The sequence below is a fragment of the Rhodnius prolixus genome, unplaced genomic scaffold (genome assembly GCF_049639745.1).
Source record: "Rhodnius prolixus isolate KJV_2025 unplaced genomic scaffold, Rpr scaffold_13, whole genome shotgun sequence".
Taxonomy (NCBI): domain Eukaryota; kingdom Metazoa; phylum Arthropoda; class Insecta; order Hemiptera; family Reduviidae; genus Rhodnius; species Rhodnius prolixus.
Genome location: NW_027411583.1, coordinates 10,415,499 through 10,443,187, shown reverse-complemented (window position 1 = coordinate 10,443,187; position 27,689 = coordinate 10,415,499). Strand labels below are relative to the sequence as shown.

General features: G+C 35.8%; 1 protein-coding gene across 16 annotated transcripts in view; it reads right to left on the bottom strand.

Moving 5' to 3' along the window:
• The window catches only part of nAChRalpha4 (nicotinic acetylcholine receptor alpha4), a 204,102-nt gene that overhangs the window by 123,483 nt on the left and 52,930 nt on the right, over positions 1-27,689 (bottom strand). For 3 of the 16 annotated variants that reach the window (XM_074116206.1, XM_074116210.1, XM_074116209.1), the window contains 4 exons: positions 23,717-23,939; positions 22,084-22,215; positions 14,848-14,888; positions 745-1,091 (listed from right to left, as the gene is read on the bottom strand). The exons of 3 other annotated variants lie outside the window; for them this stretch is intronic. In XM_074116206.1, coding sequence (XP_073972307.1) covers positions 745-873 — 129 coding nt within the window. In that variant the 5' untranslated portion in view covers positions 874-1,091; positions 14,848-14,888; positions 22,084-22,215; positions 23,717-23,939. Of the gene's footprint in view, positions 1-744; positions 1,092-10,966; positions 11,164-14,343; positions 14,359-14,749; positions 14,889-22,083; positions 22,216-23,716; positions 23,940-27,689 lie in introns of those variants that run through there. 10 more of the 16 variants (XM_074116207.1, XM_074116208.1, XM_074116216.1 and 7 more) reach the window with 10 other exon arrangements.

The window sequence follows — 27,689 nt, the reverse complement described above, 5'->3', positions numbered from 1 at the left end:
CGGAAATCGAGGTGCCCCCCCCCCGAGTTAGGAAAAAGGGACAAAAGGAGTTTTCTGATCTGAATTGGTCCCACCAGGAAACGGGACTCAGTAAATTGGCGATCAAATTATCAACCAGATAATGCCTCACCATTTCCGGAATGGATTTTTCACTTTTTTTTTGAGATTCTCTCGAGAATGAATCCAATAGTCTAAAAACTTTTGCCAGTAAGATCCAATTAAGCGAATTTCTAGGAAGATGAGGAGACTTTCCCTCTAAAATCCCATTACAGCAAGGTGTACGGTTCTGGACCATTACAATGTTGAATGAAAATTCCTTAACCTAATGAGGGATAGAGGTAGGTTATCCTTTAAGAACACTTCTGCTGACAGGGGGGTTTAAAACAAAAAAAAATTCCAAGTTGAAAGTTGTGAATTGTGGAAGCGGGAAAAATTTATGAGAGCTCACTGTAAATTTTTCTTCAGCAGCACATGTAAACAGGAAGTAAAAAAAAAAATTTAAGGAAAGTACAAAAAGTTTTTTAGAGTAAGTAAACTATTTAGATGGCGATGAAAGTTATACCAGCGGAAGTTCCGTTGAAAGCAATCTCATCATAATTAACACGAGCAAACAATAGAATTCATTGTTACACACCTGCCTTACTACCACTAAGAAGAAGGTAAGTATATAACCTACAGTGGAGTAAAACCTCCTGCAGGTTATTAAAAAACTTGTTTCAAGTTAATAAATTTTAAAATAATTACACTTTTCTTATATAAGTTTTCTGTGAAGTCGTTTTTTCTTACTAATAGACATCGCTTTAAATCCCATATTGCCCACTTAATTCTCTTCTTTTGTTTTTTCTTTTCCGGCACGACGACTGATGAGGTCATTAGCTTGCCAAATCATTTTCATTATTTCCTCTTGATGTGTGACCACTCGAACTGGGGGACGACCCGCGCTATCTTTTTTGGCTTCTACACGAAATATCTTGCCCTGAGAGTGGAAACCTGAATCTGGGATTCCACGCTCATCCCTTTCTCTATCTTTTTTTTATTTTTTTGCAGTTGTGACTGGGAACTGACGGAACCAAATTCACTGCTTCACTGCTCTAACAAAAAAACAAAACAAAAAAATCATCAGTACTTGAGACATAAGTTATACTCTTCTTTGATAAGGGTAAAAATGTTGTAATGTCCCTATTTCCTTATTCTATTTCTTGGTCCTCCCGAATCTTTAGGAAAGTACTACATTAATGCGATGTGTTGTCGGCAAATCTAAATTGCTAGTTGGACATCCGCACATAGAGCTGGCCGGAAGTTTAGGGATGCTAATCTGATGTCAGATATTTTCTAGACGTTTAGACGGAGGAGAAGATGAAAATATTTCCCTTGCCTTGCCGGTTTGACCACTCACATGGAAATCTTCAAGATCGCAGTACTTTCTTCTACTTCGCAGTTATTTCTCTTATAAGTACTAACCAGTAAAAGAAACTATACCTTCTTAGATTGAAGTCAGCTACTGTTCATAAGAGAGAGTCTTGAATATGGTTAGATTTTTTTTTTAAACTTGTGAAAACTTAAGTACACAAGACTTCCTCTTTTTTCTTGGAGGAAATATCAATATTCTAATAGCGTAATTTTAATTGAAACTTAATATTATAATAATAAAAATAATAGCATTAATCATAGTGATAATAAATCTTAGGCGCAGTTTATGAGATGGCATTAATCTTGGGCGTTAAACATGCAAGGAGTATAAAGTTAGCTGGAGAACATTCTGTGTCATCATCTCCCCACTGCACAGTCGGTGGGGGGGATAGCTTGTTATTAGAGACGAGCGCCGGTGGTGGGGGAAGCTTGTTGGACGTGTTGGTGGGGGGCACAATCTGACTGGTTGAATTTCCGCCCTTTTGGAATTTATCTCTCCCTCACTCTGTCCCTCTCATTCTCGCTTTGTCGGCTGCTGCCTAAATATGAGGAGAGAGCATATAGCAAGCACACCAGTACATAACTACAGGCCCTCACCCCCCACCCCCCACTTTTGGTATTATAATAGTGTGGCTCACTCACAACAACGCACCAACTATTGTTGAGTCTAAAGTGTTTTGAAATTAGTATACTACATCGCTTGCATATTTCCTTTTTGCATACACTTCCTTCCATTTGCCATTCTTCATTACTTTCCGCTTTATCTTTTGCTCTTGTTTCCTGTGACGTATTTTTTTTTTTCGTTGTTATAAAATAAAATCTGCTGTGACACGTAACTACTTCTATAATTTTCATTATTCAGGTTCTATCTCATGAACCAAAGAGACTCTGGGGCTTGTGGGCAGAAATCAGATTTACTCTGGTTACAGGCCTATTCACGCGGGGCATGGCAGGTTCAGAAAGCACCTGCACAAATTAGGGCTTATTAGCTTGGAACCGCTGTGCAGATTGTGCCAGGAAGAGGAGGAAACAGCCTCTCACCTCTGTTATTCGACTGCGTTGCAATCGAGCGTTTGCGCTATGATATGTTTGGTACTTTAAGACCAAAGGAGATTGTAGCGCAGAAGGAACTGGTAGGGAAAGCCCTTAAACTTCTTAGAAGGGGAGGTTCCCTCTACTAGACTTAGAGGGAAGGCACAATAAGCCTCTTGTGGCTGCGGTGACGTGGGGCATGACGGGTCCCGTCCCGCCCGTTAAAATCTAAAAAAAAAATCTTCTATCTCATAATTTTTCTTGTAACTCTTGAATATTTGAATCATTTGTAATTCTTATCAACCGGCCTAGAAACAAAGTTTGGAAAAACCTATCCCAATGGACTCACTATGGACTCACTATCACAATTTGGCTAACCTGCCTACCTAATCCCGAAATTTAATGAAACAAAATGTTTAGATGTTTATTGTAAGAGTAATCAGTGTGATGTTCGCAGCAAATATTAGTTTTGTGCAAAACAAGATTCGGTTTTTATAACACAGGAAATTGTTCGAAAATGAGTATTTTGATAATTCAAGATAAGAAATAAATTTAATTTAGAAAAGACGATGTTAGTAACTTCCTGTTACATCTCTTTATAAAAGGAAATGGAATTTAAATCAAAATAGCAGACAATTGGAATTAAAATAAATATTTAAAACAAGGAAAAAAAAAGTTTTTGAAATTACGGCCAAATTTAAAGAAGAAAAAAGATTTAAAAAATTATAATAAACTAAACAAAAGATGAACAAAACAATAAATAACCTCTCATTATTATATTGCCATTAATTAAAAACTTTTAAAATTGTCTGTTCTTGTTCCTTTTTTATAATGTTAACAATTAATGGGCATTGTTTAAATTTTCTTTTGTTAAAATGAAAACAAAAAATAAAATAAATACTTGTTCATTATAAAAGCAAATTATTTTTCACAATAAGCTTAAATATTTATTTTAAAGTAATTGCCTATTTTTTCAGGCGGGCTTTACATCAAACTACCAAATTAGGTGTCTTGGACGGAGGCGACTAGCTAACATACTTTACTATAAATTTCTCATATTAACCATTAAATAAAATACAAGGGCTAGACTAGTACCGCAATACATCTTAGCTTTGCGGGTCTAGCCTATAACCGCCTAACATACTTTACTATAAATTTCTCATATTAACCATTAAATAAAATCCAAGGCCTAGACTAGTATCGCAATACATCTTAGCTTTGTGGGTCTAGCCTATAACCACCAAACATACTTTACTGTAAATTCCTCATATTAACCATTAAATGAAATCCAAGGGCTAGACTAGTACAGCAATACATCTTAGCTTTGCGGGTCTAGCCTATAACCGCTCGGCTACCGTGTGGCGCCTATTTATTTTTCTTATTTATGTGCACATATTTTTCTTACTGAAAAATACAAAATTGACGTACTGAAATTTTCTAGCATGTCCGAACTTTCAATAAAAAGCAGTGGACTTCAATTATTAAAATAGTTCACTATAAAGGTAGGTACTATTTTCAAATAATTTCCTAAAAACTAGTGGAACGCACTTACGATCAGCCAATTATATATTTATATAAAAAACGTCAACATCTGAGATCATTAGCGCACGTATTTTCTTACATCATTTCCGCATATAAGATCCCTTGAAACTTAGAATTAGCACAGAAAACATTTTGAGACCAAAAAGCGCAGAATTTATATAAACAAAAGTGGGAGGTACTTCCGTTGGCCCGATCTCCTTTCATGATTGAGGATTAAATTGGGAATATTGAATCCCTATTAATATAATCAAGGAAGCACAGAATTCCCCCTCCCCTTAGATTCATGGTGATTACACATTATCAGAGACTAATACTTCCTCGAATACTGCTAGATACCGCGACTAACACAAGGATGCTGGCAGATCTTGGGAACATTTATTATTATTCAGAAAAAAATACCTATTTCTTGGAAGAAACTATCGTAATATTTCGTCTTTTCTGCCAGAATTGCTAAAAGTTATTCCCGAAATTACAAATTAGGTTTTTTGTTAGTTTCAATATAGAAACAAAAATAATAATCTGAAATTCAATGCAATAACGGAAGTGTTAAACCATTAAAAAACGAAAAACAAAAAAAAATACAAATTAATAACATGGAAGACATGAAAATACAGGTGTTACTTTGCATTTATATGAACAATTCATAAACCTCATCTACACTCACTTCACTTTTTGGTTTTTCTTTTTTTTAACGATAAAAATCGATTGCCATACCAATTCCCTACCATGTACTCAAACGAATCCAATTTTGTAAGACGTAATTGGGCAATAGCGTAGTAGTAATCCATTTTTTTAGAAGCGAATTCTTTGGACTTCGTTTTTGTTGCAGAAAATTTTATTATGTCCAATCAGACTGTTGTGTATCGATTTATTTTTGCCTTTTTTTTTTTATTTTTCAATTAAAAAACATGGAGTGAGCACTTCACAAACTTTTTTTTAACTAAAACCACAGTGTAAATTCTAGAAACTTAGCACTTATACAAAAAATGAAAGATAGATATCTTTAAAATTATTAATATTACTTTTTATTTTTTTTACAATAAGATAATATTGTTGCACGCGTATTGTATTATTGCGTATGACGTTACGGATGCAGGTGAAAAACAAAAATAATAATAATCAAATCACAGAATGAAAGAAGAAAACAATCTTAGACATAGATCTTGCGGAACATTGACAGACCACACATATTCCGCACATTCAAGTCCAAATCGACTAATAAATTCTCTAAATTATCAAAAGCGGAGGGAGCATTATTTTGAAAACAAGAAATATACTTATTTTGAAAGAAATTAAGAACCCCCCTCGCGTACATTTAGAATAGAAATGAGGCAGTGTATAAAATTGTTGTTAATTACACAAAAATGTAGTACACATTTTGTCAAACGTTATTCAAATTCGCAAATATATTCCGAAAATAAGACCCCCCTTTTTTATATTTTTACTTTTTTAAATAGTGTCTTAAAACTTAAATTTCCGGTGAATATTTAATAACAAAAAAGTTTAAAACGATTAACAGTACTTCCTGTAATCGGCATAAGCCTACATAGCTGAACTAGGCCTATCCAGGTTATTAATATTTGGGCATAAGGGTTTAGATCCTAATGATGTTCATTCTCTTTTCTCATCCCCGCTGCCTGAAATAGATACCATTTTGTCAAAATCTCCTTGTAGATAGGGTTTCGTACAAACTACAAAATGCTTTTATTATTTTTTTGGGGGTTATGCTATTGTTATGATCTCATTATCTAGTAGCGAAAGACTGGGGTCCAATTTCCGGGACTATGTGTATTTTAAAGTGATGGTGCTCCAAGTTTGCTTACGTACTTGTGGGTTCCTCGTTTGTTACCACACTTCTATATATTCTCCTCCCGTCCCCACTCTATTCAGGCTCTCATTATTTTCGTAATAAGAACCTCATTTCCAACCATTTGTAGCCAACCACAACAGCTTGAATCTCAAAGGAAAAAGAAACCATAGTTTCCGCTTAGAGAACTAGTTGCTACGCAACTACATCTACAAGTACACAAACTTTGGACTTAGTTTTTGTTGAAACTTATTTACTACTTAATAACATTACGTACGCATATACCTTTTGTAAAAAAAAATAAATAAAAATAAATAATTTATTTGTAAATTTACACCAGCGCTAGATACGCTATAAGTAACAATGACAATAACTGGACACCACTATGCACTCACTAACTGAGAGGAGGAGTTACCCAGTGATAAACACTCCCTTAGGGTACGTTTACAACGGAGCTGTGAGCATAGATGATAGCAGAGATGATAACTGATAGAGTAAAATATAATCGCTGATTAGTGTGCACAACAGAGCTGTGATACATGCAACATGTCCGAGTAGTGAAGAAGAATTTTTATGTTCAGCTGCAACAAAATGGTATATTTTAAAGAAAAAACGCTTTAGAAAATATCATGTACAGCCCATAAATAAAAAACGAAGAACTTTGGGTGAATTTCACTATTTATATAAGGAACTTAGAAATTATCCGGATCGTTTTTTTGAATATGTGAGGATGGGTCCACCCACATTCGACTATATTTTAGAAAAAATAAGGTCAAAATTAAGAAAACTTTGGAAAAATTGTCATGGAAATCCTATAACCATAGAAGAAAAACTAGTGATTACTCTTAGGTAAGTAATGGTTTTATTGAGGAAAAACAAATAAATTCACATGAAAATAAATGTAAGCACGATTTAAAAAACAAAATATTGTTTAAAAGTAAATAATAAAATAATAACCAAAAATAATGAGTAAAGACAGCACTAAATAATTTTTCTACGTCCATTTTGTAGCTCCGATACTGGAGTTCAGCTAGCAGAAAAATGAAAAATTCAATTCTATCATCTATGCTCGTTTATAGCAGCGAGTATGAGTCACTAGTCGAAGCTTCGTTGTGCACGCTCACATAAGAATGTACTAGGTTATTCTATAAGCGCTGATGCATCACTGCTATCATCTCCGCTGTCATCTATGCTCACAGCTCCGTTGTGAACGTACCCTTAGGGATTGGAATGAGTACTTTAGTATAAAAAAAAAAACGCTTGTATTATTGAGTACTTAAATAGCACGTTAGAGTGAAGCCACGCTCACTTCCTTTTATCGTTTTAAGAGTAAAGGTTCTACACATATATCTGGGTATGTAGAGTAAAAAAAATCAAAAAATAAATAACATAAAACAGCCAACCAAAATGGGGGGAGGGGAAATTACTTCAGAAAAATGATGGCACTTCCAGATTAACAATTGTTTCCGCTTTGGTACAGTCAAATCCTAGGATTGTATCATTCAACAGTAATTTAAAAATTTTAAGCTACACGTGACTTCTTCCATTTTTAAGCTGTAAAATTTCTGTTCACTTAATACAGATTTCACAAACAAGCAGAATATTTTCTACAAAACCATTTTTTTTTTTTTTTTATTTCGACACGATTTATATCGATGTCGAAAATTTTGGAGATACAAGAAAGTAATTGAAAATAATAATTTTAAAGTAAATTTAAATTTTCATAGAGTATTGTTCGTTCATCTTTCCATTGACAAAAAAAGTATTAAAATAATAAGCGTTTACCAACATCTATGACCTTTTTTTGTTTGATACCTAAATCTTACTAAATCCAAAAATGTAGAACACATTTAAATGGCGAACGGAGCTAATAGGAAATAGCGCTCCTAGTGGTAATCAATGGAAACTTACGAGCACATTCTAAGTATGAATAATTTTAAGAATTTTAAAAATTAAAGAGGTAATTTTAAAGAAATTCAAAGAATACTAATCTATGTAATTATATATGGAATACAAAAATTAATAATAAATTTGAACTTTATTAATAGTTTGTAGCTTTGAAATATTGAAAATAGAAACTCGAATCATGAGAATTAAACATCCATCTGTGAACTATTAACTTGTTTGGCTGAAGAGATAAATTAAGTTAATAATTCCACAAATATTTATAAATTTAAATGTAAATTTAATAAAGTTCTACCTTATAAAATCATGGCTTGCCCTGGAACAGAACTCTAATTCAGCTTAGAACAATTTATTTATTACACTAATTTACTAATAAATTACCAAAGTGTTTGTGGCATAAACTTGATAAAAAAACACATTAAGAATAACTTAAAGGCATTAATTATTAAAAAGTTACACTTAAATGCCAAAATACACACACAAAACAGAAATAAAATACAAAACTGCGAGAAGGAAAACTCACGAATAAAAAATATGGCCGCCGGCAACTAATGACAAATCACGTACGGTTAAAGGAGGGCTGGGGATATGTAAGCAGTGTGACCAACTTAACATTTAATTGAAATACTGAAACTAGTACAATATATAATTATAAAGGCCTTTGTTGTGTACACAAACACAATGAATCACAAGAATTAAGCTATTAAATGGAATTGTCCGTCCCTTTATTTACAATGTCTTTTAAAGGAAATTTTCTAATTTCAATTATCAGAAGTAATGTTTTTGGATGTTAATTTTCTTTTTAAATTATATTAATAAACACTTTTACTGGTCACATTACTTTTATTGGAAATATTTTATTCTTTTTCATCACGTAATGTTTTGGGCTGCTACCTACGCCATCTTTATTTAAATTTTTGTCGAGAAATATTACGTTTTAAAAATTTATTTAAAAAAAATCATTTTGAAGTTGATGGCCCAGGTAGGGTGAAACTATGGCGATCTAAAGAGAAAACTGAGAAAATAAAATAATGGAGACTACTAAAATTGGCATTATTACCTCAAAGATATTTATGAAATAAATTATAGCAATGTATTAACTTCTAAAATTGTTGTCAGCAGAGAAACAGGTTTTAAGGTCCCTACGTAAAAAAAAAAAAAATGTTAAAAATTAAAATCTGGAGTTAAAGGGATCCCGTATAAACTTTCTGGAACCCTCTAAAAAACCATTTGCCATTTCATCTTTGGACCTTTGCATTGGAGGGAAGGGATGACTGTCTGCTCTCCCCTTTTTACAGAAAACTACCCCTGGGAGATACTTTGTACTCTTAATTTTGGAAAAACGGTCCGCCAGAGCTCTTGGGTGGAGGAGATGGACTTTGGGGGTAGGGACATATTGGTATCAAGTTTTTTATAATTCTTTTGAGCCGCTTTCTTGGTGTCTGGGTCTGGGTAGTTACCAGGTGTACAAGAGGATGTTAGGAATCTTACTTCAAATCTCCTAGGTGGATTTGTGGTTATCCCTCACTGTCAGTTCTCTGCTTTCTTTCTGGAGCTTGTTTGGAAACTCTGGGTGGTTACCAGGTGTGGAAGAAGGTTACCTAAGCATTGTCTCGAGAAGGGTTAGTCCCAAAATATCTTGGTAGGGTATACGTGGATACAAGGAGTGGGCATCACTTACAGCCGGCTCCACTCACTCTTACTAGGACTTCCCTGGAGTCCTGAGTGAGTGGTTTCACCATCTAGAGATGCTGGCAGGATGAATGTTGTTACTTGGTACCAGTTGGTTACAATGGCACCAAGAAGTGTTATTTTCATTTTATTTGTTGCCACGTTCTTTAAAACGACTTCCATGAACAACATTTATAAATAATAACACATTACCGGAAGAGATCTGGCCAGAAAGAATACCTCCTTTACATGATTACTTCCTGCAGCTGTTTGTAATGGAGGAGATATTATATTTCTGTTACTGAAGAAGCTCAACATATTGTAAAGTAGATTTCCAGAATAAACGGCAAATAATTTCAGATTATATGATTCAGCGATAAAACAAACCATTTCACTGTCCCGGCAGATCACCAAAACATTTTGCTCTGGAATTGTATATTCAAATAAGACAAAACTGGGATCAATAAAATCGTGTACGTCCTGTAGCTTTGTCTGTATTGTGTGATTGATTATTAATGAGCTTAAAGTAGATCGTACCTTCTGGGGTATTGTAGATCTATTTGTAAATGCGGTATGTATGAATGCCAATGCATGTTTTGATTGGAAATGTCGGGTGTTACCTTGATTAATAATTAATGATTGCATAATTAATAAATACTAGTTTGTATGTTATGATGGGGAGCTTTTTAGCAGACGATTAAATATAGGGAGTTTACCCAATAATTTTTGTTATTTTCTGTTTCAAATTTAGCTTTGTATAAAATTTGACTCTTCATATATCTGAGAAAACCAAGTTTTGGTAACTCAAAAGTGATATTCCGTTTTGAATTTAAGTCATACCCTCACCCTGAGTAGACTGTTTGAGGAGGTTCCTTCGTTGAGTTGGGGGTTTTAACCTCGGTTTTGAGGGGATTAATGGATAGTCGCCCCTCTTTACACTATGGACACTCCACTTTTAGGATTCCTTGAATCTGTATCTTGAACTGTATCCACAAAGCGTCCCACACAGCCACATGGGAAAACTCTATGGTGGCAAAAGCCTTTCCAAATCTGGCAAGGAGACCAGATTTGATTAGTCGTTTGTAGATTGTATTAAAAGAAAGGGGAAGGAACGCAGGCAATCCAAAATGGTTCCCATTGTTCCCCGCCCACCCCTCACCTCATGAGAGACCGGGCCAGATGCTAATATAATAAACTAATAAAGTAGTAACAGTACCTAGGGAGCATGGCGACTCAATCGCTACAGTGCACTGGAATAAACCTAGAGAGTTATGGTAAAGATTACCAGATGCTACAATCTCCGGTAGGGCGACATTTGACCTCAGAGAAATCTAGTTTTAGAATAAAAGGGGCACACCTCTACAAAGTGCCACACAGTCTCATTGGGGACTCACCACAGCCAGCGCAGATTGGCGACTGGATAAGGCCGCATTTAAAAAGATGGTACCCTAAATTCGCATGTCCACTCACAACACCTGATTAGTCGATTAGCATCGTCGCTTAGTAATGTTGTTAGGACGCCACCCTGTTTTGACTTTACCCTAACCTCTATTCTAGAAATGGCTAGAGTGGCTACTAAATTAACTTTTAGCGATATACCTTGCCAGTGATTCCACCAACGACACCAACAGCGAAGACGTTATTTAAAAGACTCCTTCAGGAAAATAGCCAACACAATTTCATTGCTTTCAACGGATTTTTGAAGCAGATTTTTGGAAATCCGTAGATTTTCCTGCATGGTAGACACAGCTAATATTCATAAAAATTCCAACTTTGAAGGCAATCCTGAGGAGTGTCTGTTTTGGGATAGAATAATAATTACTTGATGGAGTTCTAAAAGTTTTTTTTTTTTCTAAATCCTATTAATTTATTTATTATTTAATTTTTAAACCTACGACAAATTGAAACAATGAATTACAATTTTGAAGCAACATTTAGCTTAAACCTGCGACATCTAGCAGCGGTTAAATGAGGACACACACAGGGTGTGTAATTAACACCATACACATACTAATGTTTACACTATCAACCACGGCCTGGGTGTAGGGTTAGTTACCTTGACAACCAGACAGATAATGGGTGCTTCAACTCTGAATATGGGACCGTTGAAATTAGGCAATAACCTCCTACAAGACACAATGTTCACCATTCACCAAAAAAGGGATGAGGAAAAAATATATATCGAAAAAAGAATGTGTATTTCACATTAGATTTTCACTTCCTCTTGAAACAGGAAAGTATTGTGATCAACCAAATTTTCGTCTTTCGAGTTTACACAGGAAATATTCGCTTTCAAGTCCACTGAGGCGGGAACAGAAGTTTTTTTGAAAATGTCTGTTAACAGGATATATTAAGAACGAAAAAATTGCAAAAAGGTATTTTTTATGAAATGAGTACAACTTCCTTCTTCAGAACTGTCACCCCGCTAAAAAAAAAAAAAAATATTTTAGAATATTTTGGGTGAGAAGAAATTAATCCTGATCATGAAAAATTACCCGAAATCACTTATCTTGTCATTAAGTAGAGCTCCTACTTTTTAACTATTTACCAAAGAAAGCACGTGATCTATAGAGTGCGAGAAGAGGCGGAGAGAGAGATTAATACCAGGTCATTTATACTAAACTGCTACAGTAATTTCACAGGAGCTATATAGAGTAATTCACAGGAGCAATATTTAGTGATTCATAGGAGCAATACTATATTGCTAGAGCAATTTCACAGGAGCTATATAGAGTAATTCACAGGAGCAATATTAAGTGATTCATAGGAGCAATACTAAATTGCTAGAGTAATTCACAGGAGCAATCTACAATGACAAGGGTTGGCCGGAAATGAGGTGTGAGCGATAGGAAAACGCTACATAATATCCTCCATCATCTGTAATTAGAATCTTCATACTAGACAGAGCATCACGAATATGTAAGAATAATGTTCATACCAGAATTTAAGTTATACTCAATTTAATGCCCAGACCTATATGTTTTGTCAACTTTCGTTTGATCAACATAACTGCGGAAGTAAAAAAAAAAATTTAGTGATTCTAAGACATTAATGGAAAAACGGATGTACTAAAGCCGTAGTACCTTGGAAAAACTACTGTGCAACATAAAAATGTTAAAAATGGCCATTTATCAGCAACCCACTTTTCTTTCTTTTAGTTTTGTAATAAAAAAATTTTCTGAAAAACCAAGAACTATTAAGCCCATTTAAGCAAATTAAATTTCACTCGTGAGATATTATGACCAAACTAGAGCTCAGATAATATTGTTTGACACCCTCTTCTAGACTAAAGGAACTCTGAACAACCCGGGAAAGTTTTAAATGATTAAGCTGCAGATCTGACAGTTAAGCTTCCTTGTGGACTACAACTGGTGAGTGGGCAGCTAAATTAAAGGCGGCAGACCTAGAAGTGGGCGGACTCCTTCTTCTTCAGCGGTTCTCAAACCATTACACTTTCAAACTGGAATACATTCATCAAGATCTAATACCGCAATAACCGACCCATTGCGACCTACTTCCGTTTGCGTCTAAGGTTTAATCTGTTTTTTTTTTTTTTGTAAAACTTCCCTTTGTTAAGAACATTCTTTAAAGAATTTAGTAAGTTTAGTAAGATAGAATTAAATTTTGAAGACAGACATTATTCTTTAGGGTTATAAAAGTAAATCTACTGAATTAGGTTCTTTCTTGTAGAATAAAATACTTCCGTCAAGCTTACCGAGTTTGTGGGAATATTAAAAAAAAAAATCCATTTTAGCAAGAAAATCTCAAAATAATGAAAAAAAAAAAATCGATTCATACAATAAAGTGGTACTTTCTGTTAATCGATTTTGTAAAAAACTTTTTTTGTGGCACTCCTGGTGGAATTTGAGCGAAATATTAAATTTGAATTTTCTGAAATTTATCATTTACGGTGAAATTTCACTAGTAAAGTAAGGGAGAAAATATATAATAATATTTAACAAATAATAATATAATGTATAATAATAATGTGGCTTGGCGCAAGAAGTGCCAATGCCAAAAAAAGGATTACGAGTGTACGTCCTCTTTGGTTTACCACGAGGGGGGGGGGGAATATTGATGCTAAATTTTGAGATTGGCACTGGTACGTTTTAGTAACTCAGTTACTACTTTGAACTCCTTGACTTGGGCACTCCTTGCAAGAAAAACTTCTAATGGTTAATAGCATATCTTAACAGATTTTTTTACTCATTTTTACCAAAATCTGACATTGGCACATCTTGCACCAAGCCACAGTTAATATATGTAATGGAAAAATATATATATAATACTAAGATTCTTAGTATTTGCGGGTAAACATGTGTAAGCTTTAGAGTAATATAATCTTGAATTGGATCTTCCAATATCATATGAGCCGCCCGAGCATAGTAAGCGCAGTTATTAAGCACATACTATGTTTAAAGCATGTTATGTTTTGGATATCCGGAATCTGAAGAGAATGTAAGAGGAAGTAGCAAGAGAGTCATGCCAGTTTTCATAGTCAGAGTGAAAAATTGGAAAATGTTTAAAAGAAAAAATTGTTTATAATTGCAGAAACGGAGAAATTGGTTAAGTTTTTCATTAAGAAAGATGTTTCCCCCCTCCACTGTTTCTAAATATGAGTGTCAGCTTAAGCGCCAGCGAGTCATTTATTCAGAATGTTCTAGAGAAAGACCAGTACAAAGGTCATTTCTACTAAAATTGCCAACGTAATTTCACTAGAGCAATCTACAATGACGAAGAGTTGGCCGGAAGTCTGAGTGTGTGTGTAGTATAACTCTGTAGAATATCTGTAACTAGAATCTTGCTCCTAGATAGAACGCCACGAATATGACGTGAACATGTGTTCAACGGGCTGTGGAATGGCGTCAACGTTCCCTCCTAGAATTCAAGATCGGGGCCGATACATGTACACAGAAAGTGACAAGTTACTCTTGACGTAATAACTTCAGGATAATGGAGGTATATCTGATACTCACTTGTTTTCCATTTTCCTCATTCCCAGTTATTGTTACTGAGAATTTGACGTAACGCAGGTGTTATCGATCAGAGTATGTGTATTATAAATGTCTGTAACTTTATATAACTAAGTTAAAGAGGAGGTGACATGATTGTGTCCGTCAATAATTCGAATAAAAACGTTAGCCTCATATCTGAAGGTGGCGGAAGCAAGGAAGGTAGTGTACCCTCAATATTGACCCAATGCTGCGGGCAATCGTACACTTTCCCAGTACACACTTTCGTACACAGCTACTTTCCCAGCCGCCTCCGACAGCCAAGCCGAGGATTGACATCTGTAACGAGAGGGCAGGTCCGGGGATGTCAGTAGCACGTAAGACTTCCCCTTACTCTGGTGATTACTTTCATAAAACGAAAAATCCATACTTTTAGTTCTTTCCGATAAACAATGGATACGATAGTTAATATGGATTCTTCCGCAGTCATAAAGAACTTAGAATTTTATTGTTCTCATGTGTTCTTACAGCTCGTCCGTCCGTACAGCTCGTCTGTCCATACAGCTTGCCTACAACAATTGGAATCACCAATATATACATTGTAAAAGCCATTTTTAAAGAAATCAGAAAAATGTAAAAAAAAAAAAAATACATTAAATCAAAATGGTTGTACGATTTTGACCCAAAGCTAAGGTCTTTTTAGGAACTAAAATCAAATTAATATTTGAGCTTTCAGCTTTCTAATTCGAAAGCAGGTTTTTTGAGCTATGATTTACGCTGAAAATACGCACACTCTGGCCCGTACCTACCAAAGGGTTCACAAATACATGTACTGCCAGAGCAATCACAAAAATGCAAAATCTCCAATGGGCAGTTAAGAAAGCCACAAGAGTTTTTTAGGGGGGTATTTATTAAATAATTTAACCAGTCTCAACACGAATCTAATAAATCTTTAATTAAGTAATCTCCTTGAAGTTCACACTTTTGGATATTAGAAGGGCCGACACAATCCTAATGATGAAAAGATGATGCTAAAATCTGGACCAGGCAGAAACCACAGTCTGCTTCCATCAATCCCGACATTGTTTAACGATTAGCTGAGGACCTTAAAGTTCAAAAGGCAATTTTAACCAGGAATGGAAACTTAGGCGAGAAAATTTATTCGAATTTCATTTCACAATAAGAAGCAAAACATTTTTGAACTTGAAAGATGTGGATTTAATGGTTAATAAAGTTTGTTAAAAATTGTGGTTCACTCTGTGCAGCATCCTTATTTCTAGTAAGTTTCATCCATCCTCAGAGTGTAATTTATCATTTTGTTAAAGGCAAAGTTCCTATCACTTGCACACTTGCTGACCACGTTTTTATGAAATGACCTATGTATGAGTATAAATAATCATAAAATCTAAAAAACGATAAGGATCTAAATTTATATAACGATTAAGTCCAACCAGTTTGATCAGGCTTAGCGATCTAAATTCGCCAACCGGAAGTCTCATTTCATTAAATGAATTTTCAATTTTGGGGGGGTATTTTTTCTAATTACTAAATTGCTCGTTTAAAATTAGCGTTAGTTGAAGAAACAGGAAGTGAGATATTGAGTGTTTATTGTGGAAAGGCAGGACAAAACAGGTGATAAGTGTATACACGTCGAACGCAGGGGGCAAAACAAACCAAAAGTTTACAACGTCATAATAGTCACTACAAGCGACTTTTTCTGCAGTCTCTCTGGGGCTTGAGCATTACAGAGCATTCTGTGCTCATTCAAAAATCTTGCACCGCTCTACGTATGCATTGCCTAGTTTTAACTAGGGACGCTTGAGCTTTTTTTACAAGGAAGAAAAGAGCTTTGTATTCTGTACAAAATGAAATCATGCTCGTACTGAGAGGTCTGAACCTCTATCTAAGGTAAAAACGGCATTGCACAAGGGTTGAGAGCTTCTATTTGTGTGCGTAATTCCCCATCTCTAATGCGGAGACCAAACATGTACCAACCACTTATCATTTGGTTGTCTCCCTCCACCCCCCTCCGTATAAAATACTTGGCAGATCTATTGGTTAAGATAAAAGAAACATCCCCACTAAATAATATTCTTATTGTATTTTATTAAAATTTCGAATTTTTATAGTCAATGGCAATCTTAGATTTTTCACGACTATACGAGGTGTGTTCAAAAAGTAACGGGAATTTTTAAATTTCGCGGGTTTGGAGAGTCTGATTGTAAAATTTTTTTTTTATTATGTTGGTACACATGCCCCTGAAGTACGATAAAATTTTCAGTAATATTCATTGTTTACTTCTTAAGTGGCAGCCGTTAAGGTTAGACGTGTTTTTCGAGCTTGGCGATTTTTGTTTGTTAAAAAAAATGGATCAAAGAATTTGTATTAAATTTTGCGTAAAAAATGAAATAAAGTGTGTGAAATGTTAATAAAGGCATATGGTGAGTCTGCTATGAGTAAAACAAGGATTTACGAGTGGTATAAGCGTTTCAAAGATGGCCGCGAAAACGTTGAAGATGACGAACGACCTGGACGTCCAAGCACATCAACAACCGATGAAAACGTGAAAAAAGTGAAAGAAATGGTTATGAACGATCGCCGAATCACAATCAGAGAAGTCGCTGATGATGTTGCCATATCAATTGGCTCATGCCATGAAATTTTTTCGGATGTTTTGGGTATGAAACGTGTGGCAGCAAAATTTGTTCCAAAATTGTTGAATTTCGAACAAAAACAGCGGAGAATGGAAGTTGCTCAAGAGTCACTCAATGAAGTCGACAACGATGCGGATCTACTGAAACGTGTTATAACAGGTGACGAAACATGGGTTTACGGATATGATGTGGAAACTAAGGCTCAATCGTCCCAGTGGAGGCATTCTGGATCGCCAAGACCGAAAAAGGCTCGACAAGTGCGGTCGAATGTGAAGGTTATGCTCACTGTGTTCTTCGATTTTAATGGCATAGTGCATCATGAATTCTTGCCACAAGGTCAAACAATCAATAAGGAGTACTACCTACAAGTTCAACGCCGTTTGCGTGAAGCAATCCGAAAAAAACGCCCGGATTTGTGGCAAAACAATTCATGGATTTTGCACCACGATAATGCACCTGCTCACACTTCATTGCTTGTTCGTGAATTTTTGGCCAAAAACAAAACTTTAACGATGCCCCAGCCTCCATATTCGCCAGACATGGCTCCATGTGACTTTTTTCTATTTCCAAACATAAAGAGAACATTAAAAGGCCGTCGTTTTACAAGCATAGATGACATTAAAAGCGAATCGCTGAAAGAGCTGAAAGCTATCACAAAGATCGAGTTTCAGAAGTGTTTCGAGGATTGGAAAAAGCGCTGGCACAAGTGTATTGTATGCGAAGGGGACTACTTTGAAGGCGACAATATTAATGTAGATGAATAAATAAATATTTTTTTCAAAAAACGAAAATTTCCGTTACTTTTTGAACACACCTCGTACACGTCGAACGTACCGTAATTGAGATTTGATTTGACGTGTTCATACACGTCCAACACGTTTAACTGGTTAAGTAGTAAAATTGTAAACACAGGTAGCCAAAAATGTTAACGAAACGTGAAATTATTCGTAGAGCCCGGAAATAGAGAGGAAAAAAAATGTAGTAAAACCTATAGAGCAATAAAAAAAATAACCAAAATAACCGGAAGTTCAATAGTGTGTGCGTGTGTGTGTAAGGGAGGGGAGAAAGAGAGAAGGAAGTGTATTTTTGAGAGAGATATAAAATTGCTGGGATAAGGTAGAATATAAAAAAAAATAGTATGGTAAGACCTAGGATGTACTAGGATGACGTAGAATAATGGCAGAACATACAATGGAAAGATACGAGCATAAAGTGGGGACACGGTGGTAAGAATCGCTGGCAACGCTCTTCACAGATTGTTATGACCGACCACTGGACAGCTGGAAAAAGAGAGAAAAGCTTGGGTTGAATTTTTCTTTATTTCCTTCTCATCGCAATGATTCTACAAGGATGATTGTTCATCTATAGATTTTCCAACGGAATAGTTCAAATCTCGACCGAAAGGAAGTAGCACTTCACTGGGTTTTTTTCCGGTTGTTGGCTTTTCTAAAAAACGGAAGTTATATTGTTATTTGAAATCATTTCCCCGGAAACTTTAGGAGCAATTCTAGGTGAGGAGGTAGACAGGCCTCTCTCAAAAGTGCCTATTCAAGAAAATGTGTGGTCCCACCTTACTGTTTAAAAATCCAGCTTCCACAAGCACTAGATACAATGAAACTATGTGAGGAGTTGAAGAAGCATCTGTTTTACGAGGTGTGGCTATTAAATAACGAGACTATTGCTGTAAAACGTTTTATCTTAAATTTATACATATTTAGTTATTATCACCTTCAATATACACCCCTCCTCTATCCCTACAAAGCTCCATGGAGAATTTACCATTGTTCCAAACAGTGCTGGAAGTCTTTTTCTGTGAGCTCCTGCATGACGCGTGCCGCTTTTTCTTTCACAGCCATCAACGGACTGCAAATCGTGTTCCTTTTATTGCAGATTTGACTTTAGGGAACAGATAAAATTCACATGGGGCCAGGTCAGGCGAATAAGGCGAATGGCCTAAAAAACTGGGTTGTTGTACTTGGCTAGAAACGTCTTGCGACAGACAATGCAGTGTGAGCCGGCGCCGCGTTGTCTTGATGGAGAACCCCGTGACTTGTTCTTCCACAAATCCGGGTCGTTTTTTCCTTACTCTTTGATGGAGTTGAGCAAGCACCTCACGGTAGTAATGTTGATTAATTATAATCGGATATTTTCATCCGTTTTGGACGTGGAAGGGGGCGACCCGGGTGGTCATCTCCGACGTCTTCTCGGCCATCTTGGAAACGCTTGAACCACTCAAAAAATTTGCGCACGTGATTAACATTCATCACCATAAACTTCTTTTAATAAAAGATAAGTTTCAGTAGCGGTTTTACCAAGTTTTGATGTGAAATTTCACGACAATTCGTTGCTCTACTACATGTGCATGTAACATGTTTTCGGCAAAACGAAACTAACACCTCTTTACACAAACGACGGTTCCGGTCAGACAGATTTCTGTACAAACACGAGAGAGGCGCTGGAATCGAAAGAGAAGGCTTTACGCTGTCGGTCGTTAGGATTTGGCGCATGCATAGTTCTTCTGTAGCAGCATCAGTCTCGTTATTTAATAGCCACACTTCGTAGGTCTCTTCCTATTGACAGGACAGCTTCCAAGTCCATTTTGTTACAACATTGTAAGTCATTCAAAGTTTTTTTTTTTATTTCGAACAGGGGAGACTTCAAAGCCTGGACCGCTAGAGAGTCAAGCGACTCCTGTCGGCTTCAAGGCAAGTTTGAGCTGAATTTCTGATTGTGAAAGAAACTTTTCAGTTACCTTCAAATTTAAAATTCCCAATAAAATTCGATTTTAAGGAGTTGTAGGACGTCAAACTTCTGGAAAAAAAAGTTCGTTTATTGTAGTAAAACCTGAACTGTAGCCAACTAAGGTTTAGTAAAATGGCCAAGTTTGACGAAAACCTTGTAGTGAGAGAAAATCGCTGTGGGTATATCACGACAGATTTATTTTTTTTCAAGCGCAATTCAGGAAGTGATTTTTGAGAAAGTTCTAATGAGAAAATACTTCCTCCTCCTCTGAGCTGTACGGGTTTCAGCGGGGTTTTTCCTTTTTATTTTTGAGGGAGAAAAACAGTTCCAAAAAAGAAAACTGAGAATCATTCAGCAATTTTGTTTGACCGACTTTTTTTGGCGCCTTGATGGTTGCCAATTTAAAAAGAAAAAATATTAAAAAAAGAAGTACGCCATAATTAAAAAAAAAGTCTAAATAAAGGCTACATTAATTTTATGGCAGGAAAAAGTCAAAGCCAAGTAATTAAAGCTGGACTTTTCAAACGAGTTTCTTAATTTCAAATTATAACTTTTTTTTTCCTGTGTCATTTAATTACATTTTCATTTCCTCACTAAATATTATTACTAAGGTAAATCCTTACTAGTTTCATTCACTGCTAGCTAGAGTCATTATTTTGGTCTCTAACAATTACAGAGAAGTTTTTCTAGCCAGCTCACTTCAAATGTTTAGTAAAAGTGCGAATTTTGAGAAAACTATGTCAAAATTCGAGGGTGAGTTCACCATCAGAACACATCTAGGAACCGTTCGAGTTTACTGCGGAGATCTTGGGTTCGAATCCAGCTGCTGGCTTTTAGATTCTTTCTTTCAACATATTGTGTGTGCCGGGTGAAGCCGAAATGTGGGTTTTCAGTTAGCCTAGGGAAACTAGCTACAGTTTTTCAGGCTAAGCTAGCTGCAATTAGGTTCTGTGCTGCCGAGATTTAGTGGCGAGGAATAACTAATTATAAGGTCGTAATTTTCTCGGATAGTCAAGGCTGCTCTACGAGCTATTCAGTTCCTACCAGGTCAACTCAAGACTGGTTTGGGACTGGCTGGATGCCCTGAAGGAAATTAGTGACCAAAATAAGGTCTTTCTGGTTTGGGTACCTGGCCAAGGAAGGCTCTGCGGGATACTTCGTTGGCCCGGAGCCCTGTTTTGGGGTTGTCGAAGTGTGTTAAGACTGCGACCATTAACTTAAGGGTGCAGAGTAGGGCTCAAGAGTGGTGGCTTGCCACCACTGGGCAGAGACAGGCGAAGTAGGAGTTCATTAAAGGCTATTCGCCGAGGCTTACTGCAGAATTAATCTGTCAAGGCCGTGTGGTTGATTGTAGGCCTATTAAGTGGCCACTGCAGGCTCAGAAAACACATGCATCGCATGGGCCTGGTAGGTGATAGCCTTTGCAGGTTCTGACAGGAAGAGGAGGAAACGGCACTGCACGTGTTGTATCAGTGTGAGGGGCTCGTATGGCTGAGGATGTTACTTCCCGGGGAGAAAAAACCAAGGCCTGTGAGCTTTACTCAAGAGCCGCTCTCCAGCATTAAGAGTCTGATTAAAAGGCCCAGGTCTGGAGGGCGAGCTTTAGTGTGAGGGGAGCCACAATAGATCCAAAGGGGTAGGCCTTGAGGCCGCCCTAGTTTAATCTATCCATCTATCTACAACATATTGTCCGGAGAGAATACTGCCCCAAAGGTCGGTATTGCACAGGAAAAAAAAACTCAACGACTTTTTTACATGCCTTAAATTAAAAATTATAATAGACCAATTGGCCAGGGAACCCTAAATAGTGAAAGGAGCTGAGGGTTAAAGTGTTACCAAATACGTTAAGAGCCATTTTATCGAGGCAATACAAGGAAGGTAGTTTCACAATTTTACTGAAAATAAAAACCTTTAATAATGTCAAGAGGTATAAGAAACTGGGAGAACGGTTAGCCGTGGCTAACAAGAAGTCAGATAAAGGTGTGGGGGTGCACAAATCGAAAATATAGGAGTATAAAGCCCTCCTCGCTAGTGATCTCTCCGGTGAAGTAAATAATACATAAAGTACTGAAAGGTCCCTAGGAGATAGGGGAAATTCAAGCCTACAAACAGCCAACCGGGCTGTAGGTAATAGCCATTCTATTTCCACTGGTACGAACCACTGTAACCTCCACAAACAACCTACCACCATTGACATATAAAACACTCCGCCAGTTCAAAGAGACCCAGTTAGTAGGTCTGTGCCGCCCACATTTCCCTCCTCAATAAATACACAGAACTTTCCATTATTTACTGGACATCACTGGCTACCACATTTTATTTCAATATTATTTGTACTTTTTAATTCATTGGGCCTTCTTATTGTTACCTTTCCTCATTTCTGGACAACAGCGTAGCGAGGTTTCATCTCATGGATAGGGTGAAGCCAGCTTGAATATTCCATTTTACTTCAATAAAATTTTCTTAAACTTCTGCAAACGAACAGCTTCGAATATAGGGCCTGGATCATAAAATACAGATCATGAGAACATGTTAGGAAATGTCTGCCTCACTGTAGGGGTGGGGGCTACCTTTAAAACTTGAATTTAGTCGAAAATTTTTCAATTTCTAGACAAATATAGTAAATTGTGGGTTAATGCGAAACTACTTTTAGCATTTAACTACTTCTCTATAGTTGGACGCTCCCTTTCTACGTCACCAAATCAAACCATGGCACACAGACTTAAACATTCCTTTCGTGCAGTGGTTCATAACACGATACAGAAAATTCCATCATAACATTCAATCTCATCACTAGGGAACGGATTCGTATGTATTTACATATTTTTTTCTAGGCAATTTACAGACGTTTTTCAACTAGAAGTATTCATACTGACACTTTTTAAGCCGTTTGAGTCTACTTTTATTTCACATATTTCCACATATTTGGATGTTATCGCATATTTATACATATTTGATTAAAATAAATAAATATTTCTATATATTTAATCAAAATATGTACATATTTTTTTCATATTTTTCATTTTGGGCATATTTTCATAATTGGGAGTTGGTTGACAGGAACTGTAAACCACAGACTGTAGGGCTGTGAATCACAGTGGGTACAATGGTTATTGTAATTTACACAGAATGCTGCTAAACAGTGACGGGCACTTGTTAGTTCTTTGAAGTTGTCTGACGTTGTCTGTTCTTTCAGCTCGTTCGTTGAAGTGTCCAATTCATTCCGTTCGGTCACTTAGTGTATTCTTTTTTGGGTGAAATGCCACGAACATCGGCCTCAAACAAACAACTGGTTGCTAAATATCTTCGCGAGTTTCCAGCAGAACTTTTTCGAAGTGATGGAGACATTTTGTACTGTACAGCTTGTGACAAGCGCGTTTCTTGCTCTCAACGTTTCCAAGTCACCCAACATATTGCCACCGGATCGCACATAGAGAATAAAAACAGAAAGAAAGAGAGGACGTCCTATCAAGCCTTCCTTACATCTCCATCATCAAGTAAGTCTACTCTGAGTACAGATCTGTGACGGGCTTTGGTTAGAGCAGATATCCCTTTCCACAAACTTAAAAATCCTCATTTCAAAGGATTCTTAGAGACCTACTCGTATATTGGGAAAAAAATGCCTGACGAGAGCGCTCTGAGGAAAAACTACCTGGAAGATATCTATAAAGATACACTAACCAAAATTCGAGAACATATCAAAGATGGTCAATTGATGAAACCACTGACGTTGAGGGCAGGTATATTGCCAATGCAGTTATTGGAAAACTTGACAGTGATGCTGATGTGGATTCAAAGCCATTCCTTTTGAACTGTGAGGTTCTCGAAAAATGCAATCATTCCACCATTTCACGATTTTCATAAAAAAAATGCCCATTTTACTTAAATATTCCAGAAAATATTTTAAGAAAATCACATATTTTCCATATAATTGACGAAAATAAATGCATATTTTAATTAAATATTTGGCATTTTTAAATATATAAAAATCCGTTCCTTACTCATCACAATCCCACTTGTACAACATCTTCCTTCCAGAACATTTCCAGGCAACACTTCTAGACGTCTTAAAAGACAGTGGCCTCGTGATCTCCTCTCTGATGACGACAGTCAATAGAAAGTAAAATGTTATTGGCTGGGGTAACTTCTCCACTCTGATATGTGTGATATGTTGTTTACTGTTACCATTGTTGCTTATAACGCAATAAAATGCGGTGATTGTAACTAAATAAACGATAAAACAAACAAAAAATCCATCAGTATCAGTTAAATTTTCGTTTTCAAATAAAACCACCTCTGTAATAACAAATAATAAAATAGAAATTCAGTTATAATTTTCATTTTAATGCGTTAAGCGCCACCAGATTTGCTTAATTTTAGAACGTTTATTTCTTGAGGCATAATTCATTTTTTTAAATTTATAAACTGAAATATAGGTATTTACGAAAGAACACTGAAAGAAATGTTTTATTTCTTTAAAAAATATTTAGGGTAATCTCAGGATTGGAGCCTAAAGGGAAGCTATGCTACAGCTTCTAGAAGAGGGTGTGATAATCCCAATAAAGGTAGAAGCGCCGGATTACATTTTCAAGCCTCTAATGTTCGTATCTGTTTATTTAATTCTTTTAAAAACATTTTTATTCTTGAAAATTTCAAACAAACAATCGGTTTACAAATTTCTCTTGGCGCAAATTAAGAATGAAAAGTTCTGGAAATGATTCTTTGGAAAAAAAGTCTTTCCACTCCACACGCCCAGAAATTTCCTTAATCAAAATTTACTCAGGAAAAATGTGGCCAATTAAAATAGTAGAAATACTTATGAGCAATAAGTCTAACCAAGATTAAAAACCGTTAGTGGGAGCCAATGTTAGGAAAAACATTAAGAATCGATTCAGTAATGTGGCACTTCCTCTTGGATGAATTTTTTTTTTTTTTTCAAAAGTTTACCGTCAGGTTTTGTGGCACCTAAACTAGGTACCCAATTTTTCAAAACTTTTTCAGGAGCTTCAAAAATTTTCCTGATGTAAAACTCGAAATCTCGAAAAGATTCCAATCCTTTCTTAGTAACTAGTATAAGAAATAGTAATAATCACAATTAGGGCACCAAAATATGCATATAAAAACATATAAGTATCGTCCAAGCATTAACGTCTGTAGGTCACCGCCACATACCATCGATAACAACAATCAGTGATAAATCACACTAGGCGATTAATATCAGATCTAAGTCTGAACAGACGGAAATCGATTTAGCTGTGGGTACCCAACAAAGTAGTGTTGGGTTGTGCTCAGTGAATGGTGTGAGTTAGATGGAAGGAAGGTGGGCTATGGTGGAGATCAAATTTACATCTTGATTCCTCCAGTTGCCCCCGCCCCTACAGATGGCATGGATTTTCGACCTTGAATTACACGTCCATCTGACATGTAACAACCACCTCAGTACACTGTGATTTACATGTCCAACCATTTAGACTGTTATATTTGGAATTTAGATTTACGCAAATCAAATTTCAATTTGCAATTTAATACTACACAAACATTATTACAGAGCATAATGTTATAGTACATACTTGCTTTAATTACTTACTCTTAATTCTGCTAATTAAGAGCCAAAATCCTTAAAAGGAAAACATTTTCTCCTCTAACACTCGGTGATAACCAGTGAAGTAGAAATAAAGAAGAAAATCTAACTATCGCAGAATTCGCCTTGACCACCTTATCTTTGTCTAAGGAAGAATGGTCTACAGAGACTTAGCGTAACGAAAGAAATGATGAAACTGTGAGATAGGGGTCTAGCACAAGATTTTGTGACCCCCCCAAATCTGCTCTTGCAATCTTGAAACATTCTAATGGCGGGAATAAGAAGAAGTGGAAGCTGAGGGAATTGAATAGACTCTACGTAGGCTAAGTTTTAAGATATTATTCCGAATACTAAAAAAAGGTGAAGAAGAGGAATTTAAAAGTTCTGGTGGTGATGATGATTAAAGTGTGACTGCGCACCTCAATACCATCGGAAGGGAGATGATCAATGCCTACTGTACATGGAAAGAAAATGCGATTTAAAAGATCGTTTATTTATATTTATCTGGACATTCCCAGATATTGCACTGAGGCCGACGATTGCTCAGGGAACTTTGAAAGGAAAGATTTTTTTTTAAATTATAATTATTTTAACACAAAGAATTCGAGTTCTTTTGCGGCCCTAAGAAACAATAAAAACCATCATAAACTTTCACTTATTGCTGTAAATAAAGCTCTTGTAAAAACGAAGAGGCAGGTATATAATATAGGAGTAAAAACTTCGTTTACCTTTTCTGCAAGCCAACGGGAGTTCAACAGTAAATGAAAATTATTAAATAGTGCGTAAAAAATGTCTCTTTCACCCCTGGACTTTCATAAAACAGGGTAATCGAAATGTTAATTTCAGCCACAGGAATCAAATCATCAATATTTCTCATTTTCAACATAGTCAACGAAAAGCGAATAACTGTCTATACCAAGTTAGACAGTTATTCAAAATTTCATTGACTTATCCTACATGTTTTTCCTACATCTGATTTCCGGTTTCGTATTTTCATTAATTTTATCAGAGGATGGTTCATCAATTTGTTGAAGAGAATTTTAATTCCACTTTTACAGCTCTCTGTCATTCACTTACTGACTAAGACAATTCCTCTTCCAAGGAAGATCTTTCAACGGTTTTCTCTATATAAGGCATTATCTTTTTCAATGTATGATTACACAAGTCAGTTTTAAAAATTAAAATCAAAAGATTAGCTTTCGTATTTTTAAATTCGGCCCTAACTGATTAGGTACTTTACCTAAACATTCAGGACAAAAACACCAACCTTTGATGCTAATAATGTATAAAGTATTTTAAGTGTTAATAAGAACTGACGATGACTAACGTCTAGATCGTAAGCTTGGCAAAAAAATAATAATACATTTATTACTGAAAACTGGCAATATTCTTTCTTCCTTTTACAAGAAATTCCATTATAAAAGTATTTTCTTCTCTAATAAATATTTTCTAATAGAAAATGCAGTATGTGTGAAATTTAAGAAAAAAAGAAAGAAAAGTTAAGAGGGATAAAGCTGGTTTATAAATAATTTTTTTTATATTTATAAATATTGTACCTAAGCTAGCGACAGGAGGGGGTGCCTTGCAGGAAAGATTTTCCAGCATCCCTTGTGGCCTCCGGCAGTCCTTGGTATGTCGGTTGGTTACACATGATATCGTATTCCTGTTGACCAACCTCCCATCCGTAAAGACCTCGTCGCGTTCTCGGCCAACATCTTTACCAACGAACGGATAATTTATTTTCTTTTTCTTATTAAAAACGGCAAGGGCTAAAAAAAAAAAGGGTCGAATCTCTCGCACTAAATACTAATATAATGAGATACTTTAAAAGGGTTTTTCTTTTTCATCCCAAGAATTTTACTGTCAAAAATATTTATTGTGAAAACTCAACTCACATGAGTTTTTTCCTTGTGATAATTCTAACTTATAAATATCCTTTATTCCGAATTATTATTAAAAGAACAAACGGATTGGACTAAGACCAGAAGATACTGATTAGAGGTGGCATGAAAATCCGGATCTACGGAGAGAATCCGAGAGATATTTATTATAAGACCCCTACGTAAAGTAATGCACAGGATTCTTAGCGGAACTTTTTCGCCATTAAGACTTGCGTTGAGAAAAACTTGTGGACTGGCCTTAAAATAAAGGAGATGCCATATGTTTTCGGGATTAACTGGCTGTAGAAAAAGATTTGACAAATAAGAAGTGAGAACAATGTTCCCAATTGAAATGTCAGCGGAAAATAATTGAACAATTAAAAGCTTAAAATTAAATAAATCTGGCCCAGACGTTTCAACAAATGAACTACTGAAAAAGAGAAACCCCCTCCCTTTTGAACTGCACAATACTCTGAAACATGATATTCTGAACACGAACTACGTAACAGAACA